General features: G+C 49.2%; 1 protein-coding gene across 1 annotated transcript in view; it reads right to left on the bottom strand.

Annotated features, from left to right (window-relative positions):
• The window catches only part of PDE3B (phosphodiesterase 3B), a 2,257,139-nt gene that overhangs the window by 1,093,540 nt on the left and 1,150,301 nt on the right, over positions 1–13,298 (bottom strand). Inside the window, exon 5 of the mRNA XM_069623736.1 lies at positions 5,329–5,435. Coding sequence (XP_069479837.1) covers positions 5,329–5,435 — 107 coding nt within the window. The remainder of the gene's footprint in view (positions 1–5,328; positions 5,436–13,298) is intronic.

Raw genomic sequence — 13,298 nt, 5'->3', positions numbered from 1 at the left:
CTAGAGTTACTTTATGTCGACGGTCAATGGTTGTCTTATTCTAATCGATAATCGATAACCATCCTCTGCTATCAAGTGTGCTCCGAGACCCCCAACTAGCCCATAGAGTTGGGGTTTGCTGAGAAGCACTTTAAGATAGCAGTACCGATGAGATGGATGGGGGTGCAGATTTATACTTCCAACACCAATCAATAAGGACAACTCAAAACGGTTTGGCAAAGGGAGTCTGTTTAATCACAAGTACAAAAAACGGGGAGTTATGAATATCAGCAATGGCGCGATCTTCCTTCTGGCTTTAACTCCAACGAACTTCATAAAAACCATAACATTTATACTAATAACTTGTCATCATTGACGTGTAACACTCAAAAGTTGACATGCAATTCTATTGGTTAGGAAAAGGTTACTTTAGTATAGGTACTATATCTGTATATGGTAACGGAGTGAGGGGATTGGGTAAACATTGTAGGTGGCATCTAAGCCCTTCCTTCAAAAATGACTACTTTAGACATCACTAAAAGTACGACGTCCCATTGGTTCTATTAACTATAGGACCCTAGATTATTTGGTCCATTGTGATTGGGTTGGCACCAACCCCATGCATACTTTTTCACTTTGCCTAGCAGCATGCAGAATGGTCGGCCAAGTGCGGAGTGCCCCTCAGTTGCCTGGCCTTCCTCCAATTATTGTTACAATCAATCATCACTTTAGTAGCTATGTGTCAATTATTTCACTGTGGTTGGCCTCGAGACTGCATCTTCCGTCTGAAAAGTTCTGATATCTTTGTCTGGCCTGGTGCCATGCGTAGGTGTGAACTCTCGCTTCTTCTTGCTCGGCAGTTCACGTGATTCGGACACCGTGAATTTGCCTCTTTTCCATCAATTTGTGCATTTGATTTTCGTTTCACCCACCACCTGCCTTTATCTTCTTATCGCGACCTTTCAGAAGCAGGATTTTCTGTTCTTAGTTTCAATTAAATGTAGCTACTGTTCGTCTCTTCTACTGATATGACCTTGGCTTCTCTGGCACAAATGGCCTTTGCTGAGTTTCGTTTCAGCTGTCTCTTCTTGATTTTGCTAAATATGAAGCTTTCTTTCGTGTGGCCTTTAGTAACCCTTGGATTTATTCTGCTTCTTGTGCAAAGTGGAAATATACTTATATAACGTACTTCTTTTGAGGTAGATTATGTATAGTGGCGCTTGCCGCACTATCCTTCTACTAAGCATAGCAAGCCGCACGATTTTCTTAGCTTTTTTGCGGTTCCAAGCATATGTACAGGTGTAAACTGGACAAATATCTTTGCCACGCTTACAGTTTATGCTTCTTACATTTGACATCGTCTTTTCACTTTATGTTCACAATATCCTTATTCATGGCGTTTCGTCTCTTTGCATCATTCTTTGGTCGTCATTTCTTCTGTGTGTGAGTCAGTCCGTGCTCTTGTGACATCACCATTCGTCTTCCATTAAGACCTTTTTAGTTTCTTCAGGGACTGTACTCAGACGATCTTCATTTTGTTTCATTTGTTGATATGGTTTTCTCAATGGATACCTTACTGTCCATCGTTTCCTTGATATTGGTACTTCAATAGGTGCTGTTCTTCTAATAGGTACTGGGCAGAGCCCTACTGCGGCTCTCTGTTGGGTTATTTGCTCATCATACGTCACATATCTTGGTGTGAAACGTTTCTGGTACTTCAAAATGGGCGGTTGGAGTGCAGGCTTTATTTGGGACCTCCTCTACACTCATACCAAAGGACACTAAAAAACAAGCCGAGATAAGCATAGAGACCAGGGAATGGGACACGTAACCAAAAGGGACGATCATTGCTAATCATCTTCCTTGTGGCAGTACTTGGCAAAGGAGTAAGCCAAATCTGCCAAAAGAAAAGCATAGAGAAACACAGGTGTGGGACCTGCACCCACAAAGGAAGAATAACATAATTCATCTTCTTTGTGGCAGTGCCTGACAGGAGAATAAACCAGGTCTGCTGATACTCCCCCTAATGTTGTGAACTGTGAACAAAGACTGAGGAAGGGCAGGAGAAGGGAGTCATTCCCCCCTGGTGTTGTGAACTGTAAAACAAAGTCTGAGAAAGACCAGGGGTAGGGAGGTATCCCCCCGGTGGGAAGAAACAGTGAACGTTTTGACATCAGCAACACGTTGTTTGTAAAGCACTAAAACCACGGGAAAGGAGTAATTCCTCCTGGCAAAGAAATTGCAAAACATAAAAACATTTGTGGTAAATGGAAAAATCTGCCTAAAATCAACCCCAACATCAATTGATAAAATCATCATATCAAACTCTGATCTCTCCCCACCCCCGCACTTCCCATTAATCTGAAGACGGATTAAAAGAAAATCACCCTAGCCTTTCGTATATTTTGTGTGGCCATGTAGAAACTACCAAAATCACCTTGTATCCTCTTGATCTTTGAATCAGGGTAAAGGAATGTGGGAGGAGATCTGTATGGGACAACCAGGTCAGAGATGTATCGAATAGTTGGAAAATCAGTATGACTAGAGCTAGTGTCAGCGAGAAATCAGAGTAGGAAAAGAAACAGCTTCTCAGGGTGGACCCGCTGACATTCTATAATCCTAGAAAGTTGCTGGACATGAGAGAAAAGTTCCTTCACATGCCCCAAGTCACAGGCTGCAGACAAGCCCTCCAATAGTTCCAGGGTGGATACCCTGTGCTTGCTCACTTAAGTCATAGCAAACGTTTTGTATGTGCAGGCCAAAATTGCATTCCCTTTCAGAGAAGAGGCAAATGCCACAGCTACATGCAAAATAGCCCAATGTTCCCTATAGCTTTTTTTTTTCTTTTTATTAAAACGGATTTCTCTATTAACAAAAAATAAATAAACATATATTACAGATAATGTGCTCATAAAAACATATGTTGTAAATGGTGAAATCTGCCTGAAATCAACCACAACATTGATTGATAAAATCATCATACCAAACTCTTCTCTCCTCCCACTGCACCTCCCAGTAATCTGAAGACTGATTAAAAGAAAATCACCCTAGCTTTTCGTATGTCTTGCGCAGCAGATCAAGCATCCCTGACATTCACACAAGTTATAAATAAAATCTATTTCATTGCAGTTCATACTATATCGCATTGCGCCCCACAGTGCCAGATACTGTTACTGATAAAACATTATTTTAATCATTTCTTACAGAGATCCGTAAAACACCTACAGATCAGCAACAAATGACGTAGATCCACCAGAGTAGCCATTTCACAAAAGCAAAGATGTGTTACTTCTTCCTTCCCTCATTTAATACGAGCATTTAATGGGGATCACGTTTAAACGGATCATAAGGACACATTTTCGCCAATCAGGTGATAGGTTATTGCACACCTCACCTCCTACCACTATCTCACCTCTTGGGGTAGCAAAAATACAAGCGAAGTACTGATCTCCTATCCTCCTCCTGATCAGCACAAAGCTCTTTGCCTAAACATAGATTTTACAGATGTGAAGTTAGTTTGATTCAATATGCTCACATCCACTAACCCACACTGTCCTGAGTAATTTGCAACCTTCATTATACCAGCTGTAACCATGGCAAGTGGGGGATCTCGCAAATTACTCTAATGCATACTGAATGTTCGGATTCTCAGTTTCCCCTGTAAAAATCTTCATAAAAAAGGACCAAACCTAATCCTTGCCTGTGTTTCAAATTTAGACATCCCCAATTCCAAACGGGAAGCACTATTTAGTGTACACAGTGAACGATATGCATTTCTATTCTACAGTGTCAGAATATGGGGGAGGGTGTTCTGTTTTTTGGGAGACATCCACTGATTAATACATTTGGACGTGCATTCTGAATGTAGAGTATAAAATATGAAAGTGGGTTCCTAGAAAGTAAAACATTGCTCTTATAATTCAAAGTTCTGATGCAATTACTAGTGGTCATAATAAAGAGATCTTTAACTTGATATGTTCTGTTAAGTCTTTTTCCTTCAGACATGTTTTTGGTTCGACAGAAGGCAAGGGCTGGCCTATCGGGCAATATGGCACTGCCGAATGTACCGGCCCAACATGCCAGTGTGAGCCAGATATATGGGTGAAAGCAAGCCATATTTTTGGTAAAGTGGGCCAGTTAAAGTCACGTCACTGTGCAGCTAGCCGTTTTGACCAGTGTTACTGAACAAATATTCTTTCAAATGCACAATTGGCCACATATTTTTCTCCTCAGAGGTTTGTCAAAAAAGGAATGAATTACCCTTTGCGACTTTGCGCCAATTTTTCATTGATGCCAGAGTCAACTTAATGCTCCAGTCCAACTACAGTTGTTAACAGTGATTTCCAGTCTTATCCTTTTGCTGCTCTAATGCTCTTCATTTTCTCTCACTGAGCAAATATGTTGCTCTTGTCCAGACGGTTTGCTTTTTTTCTCAGAACCACTCTGTTCCACACAAATTTCACATTCTTGTAAGGTACGTGTCCCTAGTCTGATTTTACAAGGATCCCTCTGTATATCCCCTCTACTGAGCTTGCAGCAATCGATTTATAGGTGTTTATCCACCCTCTAGATAGCACATCATATCCCCTTCAATACTCTCCATTTGTGGCTTTGCATATACTCATTCATGCCCTTTAACTTTCTCTGTCCAGACATTCTCCTTACTGTCGAGGTCTACTTTTGAGCCTGCCATCATGCATTCTATTGATTGATATTTGGTATAGCTTTCAAAGTTCGGGGTTATGACCGCATATGGTAGCTCGTAAAGTGTTTGGTTTCCTTTCTCATGGATGTCTACAATCGTGTTGCTTTCCGTTCAGGTTGAAAGGCCTGGCTACTCATTTATAGTCTCTTCTATCTTGCCCTCTCTTCCCGGGGATATTTTTGTATCAGACCAATTTCCCTGCACCCCACTATGCACACAAGCTGTAACCTGTAAAAGGCACCTATCTTGATGATGCCTAAACTGTGTTCCCTTCATGGGCATGTATGGTGTAGCCATTAGGTCAGGAGTGTAACCTTGGTTTTTGGTGCTGCATGCTTTAAGGGGGCACCTTCAAATCCAGGAAACACAGCAGTAATTGTCATGCATGGCGTGCTGCTGCTGTCAGAGTTGCATGAAACAGTTCAGCAGCAGTGGCCGTATCCCTGCATTCACATTGACAATTTGTGTAGGCATATCAGCCTCGCTTTGCACTATATTTGATTACTGTGGGAGCAATGTATGGCATTAAGCCTTTGCTGGACAAGTCAAATGAGCAAAGAGTCAAGAAAAGGACATATTGAATAAAACATGTTGTATGTCGACCCAAAAAATGAAAAATAGAATGTTAAATATCTGTTGCCTACCAGAACGTCTGGCACCCAAGTGGTGAGTCAGCGTCACAGAAGAAGACCGTTGCTTTGGGATTGTCAGCAGGTTGGAATTTAAAGGCCCATTCGGATAAGATCCATAGCTAAACAAAGAAAAATACATGATTTATATGGTCAGTGTACCCTAAAGGGGAAATACAATACTTTAAAACAGATAAGTTATTTTATTAATCCTCAGTGGCACCTTGGAAAATAGAACATTATTTTTTGTTTACAGAAATGTTAATTGAAAGCCCAAGCAAGCCCTAACATTAATTTATGTAAGGGAACATTTTCCCAATTAATTAATTTGCCCCCCTCCTCCTTGTGCACAAATCTAACGGTTGCAGCGTTCAGAACTTCGTCAGCCGTAGACCGAGGTGAGCTGTTGAAAGTAAACATTGGACTCTGCTAGATGGCCTATTGTTCTAACAATTCCCACTGGGCAAAGACCCGCATTCGATAAGAAAAGTTGCTAAACTTGAAAACGTGGGTAGCACTGCCTATATAATGGAGCTAGACATGCCAAAACTAAGAGTACAGACTACACATTTCTCAAGGAGAACTTCCTTTCTATCTTATTATTCGTCATGAAAGGCACTTTCAGAATACAAACCAGTGGTAGGACAAAGCGCACAGGAGAAGGCAAGGTCTTGGTGCTCCTTTAGAAGCCAGAAACCAGGAACCGCTCCTAAGGATGTTTTTATGTTATCCGCAGCCATCCACCTCGGCGGATTTATACAGCATTACTAGATGCCTGCCTGACCCAAGATGTTTTTCCCGGCTTCAGGCCACCCATGGTAAGCCTATACCTACCCAGCTGCATTAATCTAAATTAGCACGCATAGGCAACTAATGCCATTTGTCCAACCTCCTCTTGCAGGAATGGGCACACCAAGGACCTCGAAATCTTTACAGTGTACTTAGACAGTGCTACTTCCCGAGCCACTGCGCTCCAAAGATCCGGTAAGCACTGGTTCTTTTTTCTTGTGGACTCTGTCACTTACTGCTAGATCCTGTCGATTTGACTCACTCCTAAAACATTTCTGTCTGTTTACTCCAACAGACCTCAAAAGATACTTCAACCCATGGAAACATCCCGTCCTGATGAAGGCCACACCATTAGAGCTCACGTAGCGCACCTTCTGGCCAAACACTGTTGTGTTGACTTAATGTATTGTGTGTGTTGTCGCTGTTCAACCCTACATTCTTTTTTTTATTTATTGATTTATTTTTTTAAATTTGTTTATTTATAAATCCACACACAGGAGAAATTATACAAGAACATTACATGTAGCATCTCAGGTCATGTAACCCAGAGTCCCCATCTCCCACCCCTTACGTTCCCCGGCAAGCATAGTTCTCAGGCCTTAGTCAGACTGACTTGGCGGCACTGGTGGGTCCTACATAGCGTGAAAGGCCCTTGCGATCAGGCGCAGTTTGTGGGTCAGGGCCGGATAGTTACGGTCATAGTCTAGCACTGGCTCCCAGATATCCCAAAATCTATGAAGCAGTCCTGCCCTGGCTGCCATGACTTTCTCGGCTATTAAAATATCCCAAAGTTTGACCCAGCAAAGGCCCATCAAGGGCCCGTCCGCTGACTACCAGGTGCGGGCCAACGTGATCTTAGCCGCTAACAAGAACTGGGATACCAGGGCCGCTCTTCTCCCCGACCGCGGGTATGAGCCTGACAGTGGAATCCCTAAAAGGACCTGTTCGGGCGTGAGCGGAATGGTCGTCTGGGTGACGTCTTTTATGGTAGCTAAACAGAGAGACCAAAACTCTTGCACCCGGGGGCAGGTCCACCACATGTGAAAGTAGGATCCTGGGAGGCCGCAAAGTCGCCAACAGTGAGGTTTTAGTGCTGGTTGGAAGTGATGAAGACATAGAGGGGGGTAATACCAGCGCAGGAGTAGTTTATGGGCACACTCCCGGTTGGTAATACAGCGGGAAGTCGTCCGCGTTCTTGTCCAAATGTCCACCCATGTATGGTCCTCAATGGCGTGTCCGAGGTCCATTTCCCATTGGGACATATAGGAAGGCCTGGACTGGAGGGGGCCCTCCTGCAGCAGCCTATACAGGGCCGATATCTTCCCCCGGGCCGGTAGGTCGCTCACCGTCAGTTCCAGTGAGGTAAGGGGTCTTGTGGCCGCCGCTCGGGACTGTGGGTGGGAGCACCAATGTCTGAGCTGAGCGTAGGAGTACCTATCCGTTTCCGCTAACTGAAAAGTCATCTTGCAGCATTCAAAGATTAGGGGGGAGTCCCTTTCAAAAGTTGCCCTAAAGTGGCGAGGCCCCCTGCGACCCAGTTTCTAAAGTTTTGGGGACGGGCCCCGAGGGAGAAAGCTGGGTTGAGGAAGATTGGGGAGAGCGCACTCAAGTCTCCTGGGACGCCCCGGTGACTGCGGGCCCACTCCCAGGCCCTAATCGTTTGTTTTGTAGCTGTGAGAGTGCCCGGCCAGGCTGTGGGTAAGAACGGGAGGAAGCGAAGGGGGAGAGAAAGGCAGGATTGTTTGATCTGCACCCATTTCGGTCGACCCGTAGCAAGCCCCCATGCCTGGAGGTGGGCCAGCTGTGCCTCCATATGGTATTTACGGAGGTCGGGAACCCCCAGGCCTCCCAATCTCGTGCTGGCCATCATTGTTTTCTGCGGGATGCGCGCTTTCTTCCCCTTCCAGATAAAGTCCACCATCTTCCTTTGGAGCCGCTGCAAAGGAGGAAGCGGAATGGTGATCGGGAGGGCAGCACAGGCATAGAGGAAGCGAGGAAGTAAGTTCATTTTGCACGCCGTTACCGGCCTAGGAGGGAGATCTCTTGGGGTTGCCAGTGGGTCAGATCCTTTTCTAGTTCCTCGAAGAGTGACGGGAAGTTAGCTCGGTAAATTTCTGTTGGGCGTGCGGGGATCTGAACCCCCAAATAGGGGATCGATTTGATGCTCCATTGGAACAGACCTCTCTTCACCAGGGCCTCCCGTTCAGCTGGCGTCATGCCCACTCCCAGCGGCGCCGACTTTTGAAAGTTAATCGCGAATCCCGAGACCATCCCAAAGTTGTGGATTTCAGTTAAGGCCTCACTCATGGATCTCTCAATGTTTGTGATGGCAAGCAGAACATCATCCGCGTAGAGGGCCACTTTATGTTGCGCAGAGCCGGTGCACAGGCCACTGATTCAGGGGTTTTTCCGGACTCGTTGAGCCAGCGGCTCCATGGCCAAAGCGAAGAGCAGAGGGGATAGAGGACATCCCTGCCTCGTTCCGCACGTGAGGGAGATTGGGTCCGACAAGCGGCCTTTGACTCTCAGCCTCGTCCTGGGGGACTGGTAGTTCACCAGGATCATCTTCTGAAAGGTCGACGCCAAAGGCCCCCAGAGTGAGGCGCAGATAAGACCAGTCCACCTTGTCGAACGCTTTAGTTGCGTCCAGTACCAATAAAGCTAGCTGTTGGGAATCCCGAGTGGCGACTTCAATGAGGTCCAGGGCCCTGCGTATGTTGTCTTTCGTCGACCTGTGGTTTATGAAGCCGGTTTGATCTGGGTCTATAATATTAGGGAGGATAGGTGCCAGACGGTTGGCCAAGACTTTAGAGCATATGTTGGCGTCCAGATTCAGCAACGCAACGAGGTCTATACGAGCTAATATCATGAGGGTCTTTCCCGGGCGTGGGGATAAGGACTGTAATAGATTCTTGCATCGTTGGGGTGACCGTACCAGTGGCCACGAATGAGTTGAAGAGGCGGGCCAGGGGGGCCACTAGTTGGGGCCGGAGAAGCGGGTAGAACTTTTGTAGAAGCGGGTGGAAAATCCATCCGGGCCCGGGGCTCTAGATTTTAAGCTCTTAATGGCCGCCTCCACCTCCTCGATTGTAATCGGGTCTTCCCTGGCTGCCGGGGTCAGGTGTGGTAGGGCCGCCTCTCGGATGTATGAGTGCTGCTTGATCGGATCCCTCGGGGCCGCCGTCATTATTTCCAGGTGGTGGGCGGTTGCCAAGCGTACTTTCTCATGGTCAGCGTAGTGGATCACCCCCTGCGGATCACGGAGGCCTAAAATAGTATTCCTGCTCTTCGCCTTTGTCAGTTTGTTAACCAGGAGCTTGTTGGCCTTATTGTTGTGGGCATAGTACCATTGCTTAGAGTTGGTTAGCAGGTTTGCCGTAGCCTCAGCGTAGTGGGCTTCTAGCCGTTTCCTGGCCATTTGCAGGATCCTGTAAGATTTGGGGGCCCAGCCCTTCCTTTTGTGTGTAGCCTCAGCCTCGCGGACTGCAGCTTCCAAAGCAGCGCGCGACGCCCTCTTTCTTTTGTGGAATGCGGCACCCTGGGCAATCAGCTAGCCTCTGAGGTCTGCCTTCATGGCGTCCCAGGTGTTGGCCGGGGAAGTGTCCTCGTCCCGGTTTTCAACGAAAAAGTTCTTAATGGAGTTGGCGATTGAGTCCCTCACTGCCATGTCTCCCAGGATAGGGTCATAGAGGCACCACCAGCAGCGCGGAGGGGGGTCTGGGTCATGAGACCGCAGGGTCAGAGTAACTGGGGCATGGTCCGAAAGGATCCGGGGGCCAATTATCACATCATCAGTGAAGGACAGGATCTGTGGGGAGGTCAAGATCAGGTCAATTCTGGAAAAGGTACGATGCACATATGAGTAGAAGGTAAAGTCCCGCTCGTCTGGGGACAGAACCCTCCAAGAGTCCACAATGTTTAGTGTGCAAAACAGGCGGAGCAAGCCGGCGGCCAACTTCAAATCTCTAGAAGACGGGGGTGAGATCTGTCCTTGAGAGGGTCCGAGCCCCGTTAAAGTCTCCTCCCATGACGACATGCCCCTCGATGAATGGGAGGAGAGAGTCCTCCAGGTCCTGGTAGAAGCTCTCCTGATACTCGTTCGGGGCGTACACCGAGATGAGGGTGTAGAGCTGGCCATGGATGGAGCATATGACTGCAATAAAGCGACCCTCCTGGCACCGTAGTGAGTCAAGGATCTGAGGCCTCGGGTCTTTTGCGAATAAAATAGCGGTGCCACCCTTCTTAGTGCCATTAGAGGCGAGGAATTGTAGCGGAAAGAGTCTGCTTCGCAGGCGTGGAAAGTCTGCCGGAATCAGGTGCGTCTCTTGCAAAAAAAGCGATTGACGACCCCTCGTCTTGTAGCCTCTGTAGGATCGATTTCCTCTTCGGGGGGGAGTTCAGGCCCCTAACTTTCAAGGAGGTGAACTTGAGTTTCAGGTGAGGGGGTTGATCCGGGCGATCCTCTTGCAGAGGGGAAGGGGGTTGTGGGGGAGTTAGGTCAGTCATGGACGTGAGAGCATGATTGAGTTGGAGTCTCCTGTGGTCGAGGGTTTTTTAACTGGTCTAACTGGTCTCCAACGGGAGAAAAGCCCATTCAAAAACGATCTCCAACGGGAGGACCAAAGTGCGGCCAGGGGGGCTATTTAGAACTATTGACATGGCCCCTAGGTGACAGGGCTGTCATTCGACAGCACCAACATGTTTGAAAGTCTCTCCAAGGGTAAAGTGATGACATCCGCCTTGGAGGGGGTTATGGACCGCGTCGAATCCGCGGCATAATGTGAGGCTTAAGGTCGTTCCAGAGTCATGGCTTCAGTGCAGGCGTTAAGGCGGGTCATTTAGGTTTGCGATTTCTCTGCACTCTGGACCATGGGGTCCGTTTCGGCTTTGGGGAGATTACGTCTGAGGCCGGGCTTGATCGGCCCGGAGCGGAGAGGTCTGAGGTCTCTGGGGAGTCCGGGCGGAGGATTGACGCCGCATCGTCGAGGTGGCTGATGGTGCGCTGAGTGCCCTTGTACGAAAACTGTAGAGCCGTAGGAAAGAGCCATCGATAACGGATCTGCTGATCCCGAAGAAAGGGTGACAATGGCTGGAGCATTCTGCACTTTTGAAGAGTCAGCGGGGAGAGGTCTTGGAAGATCTTGTATCGGGATTCCCTGAAATGAGAGCTCGTCCTTAGAACGGCCAATCGCTGCTATGGCCTCCTTGGTGGTGTAGAAGTGGACCCTAGTAATCACGTCCGGGGGGGGTCAGTATCAACCCCTCGGCGAGGGCACAGCCTGTGGGTCCAATCCAGCAGCAGTTGAGTCTCGTCCAAGTCTGGCAGGAGGAACTGGAAGAAGGTGCTAACGTATTCCAGGAGCTCCCGTACGGAGATTGAGGCGGGCACCCCGCAAAGGCGTAAGTTGTTGCGGCGGGAGCGGTTCTCCAAGTCCTCCTGTTTATGTTCGAGGATTTCAGTTTTTGCCACCAGCGATTGGACGGTGCGTTGAATTTCCGTCAATGAAGCGGAGTGGTCCGTGGTCAGGTCCTCGACCTCGCCAACCTTCTGTTCGATGCCGGCGAATCTTTGCTCGGGCTGCTCCAGTTTGACGGTGAGTTCCGACATGCAGGCTCTGAATTCCGATTTGATATCGCTCATGAAAGCTTGAAGATCCTCCTTAGTTGCGAGCGTTCCGCCGCCATAGGACGTTTTCTGGGGGTGAGCTTGAGGGGGTCCACTTTCCCACCCTTCCCCGAGGCCTTCAGCATAGCAGAGATGTCGGCTGATTTAGGGGGCTTCAGTGGTTTGACCAACGCTCCGCGGGGAAGGGACGTCACCCGAGGGTGACTCCCCAGTTCACGTTTTGCAAGGGGCTGAAGAGGGCGGCCAAATAGATGTGCGGGGTGGGCGGAGACCGGGGATCCCAGGCGGTGGAGCGGACAGGTTAAGAATCCAGCTTCTCGCGAAGCAGAACAGTTCCTCAAAGTTGGGCAGTCCAGCGAGCTGGGCGGCCGCTTAGGAAGATGGCAGCGGACGTGGGCAGGGGCGCCCTAGGAAGTCGTAGGGGGGGACACATTCCGCATTGGGTCAGAGCGCAGGTAGCAGAGATTTACCCCTTAGCTGAGGGGCCAGAAGACACAAAGTCGTCCCAGGGCGGTATGTGTGGCTCCACGCAAATCGGGGCCACGCTGTAGCTGGAGGGCCTCCGGGGTGAAGGCTGGCAGGGCCCCCTCAGGGGTCGGGGGGCTGCTGGGGCAGGGCTGAGGGGCAGCCCACCTCACCTGTGCGTTGTCATCCCCGAGCCGGGGCCACGCTGCAACAAGTAGGCCTTCGATGGTAGCCGGAGGAGGCAGGGCCCTACCCCTGAGAGCAGCAGGCCGAAGATGGGCAGGGGCGCCCCAGGAATCGGAGAGGGTGCTGAGGTAGAGCTGAGGAGCCGCCAATCTCAGCCGGGCGACGTGTGTGGCTCTCACTCGAGCCGGGACCACGGGGGGGCCTCCGGTGGTAGCCGGGGGGAGGCAGCAGGCAGAAAATGGGCAGGGCACCCCAGGAATCGAGGGTGGGGGGTCCGCAGAGATAGCAGGGATCCCAGCGAGGCGGGGGTGTCGGGAGCCGCCGAGTCGGGTGATCACAGGGGCACCGGTAGCAGGACTCGTACCGTCGAGGACCAGGCACAGTGGGGGGAGGGGATGCTCCGGTGCAGTGTGTCGGGCGGGACAAGCCTCATGCATGGGCCGGCGCGTCTCAGGGGCAGATGATGGCAGCCAGCCGCCAGCCTGGAGCGGGTCGCGAAGATGCAGTGGTCATTTTAGGCCGTGTTACGGGAGTGGACCTTCAAGCTCCCCGTCGCGTTTCGCCGTCAGTGAAGGCGTTATGCCCCCAAAACGCTGCTATCCATAGCCCAAGACCACAGCAGCTGAAAGCTCCCCATCACGACCAACGAACTCAGCTGGACACAGGTAAAATTAACGCTGAACCGCGGATCCGAGCGGAGGCCATTAGAGGAGCTGCCTTATCGCTGGTGCTCCAGGCCACGCCCCCCAACCCAACATTCTTTTGACGCATTGTCTGCCGCTAAATGTGCTATCACCTCACTAAGTCCGCTAGTCTCCTTCCCAAGGACTCCTTAGTGGACGCAGAAGCAATACATTGATACCACAAATATTCAGCGTTTGTTCCCTAGAAACTAGGTACTAAACCTTGAAAATGTACA

This window comes from Ambystoma mexicanum, chromosome 11 (assembly GCF_040938575.1).
Source record: "Ambystoma mexicanum isolate Mex_15411 chromosome 11, UKY_AmexF1_1, whole genome shotgun sequence".
Taxonomy (NCBI): Eukaryota; Metazoa; Chordata; class Amphibia; order Caudata; family Ambystomatidae; genus Ambystoma; species Ambystoma mexicanum.
The sequence above is the reverse complement of the archived record's forward strand: the minus strand, read 5'-3'. Positions and strand labels throughout refer to the sequence as shown.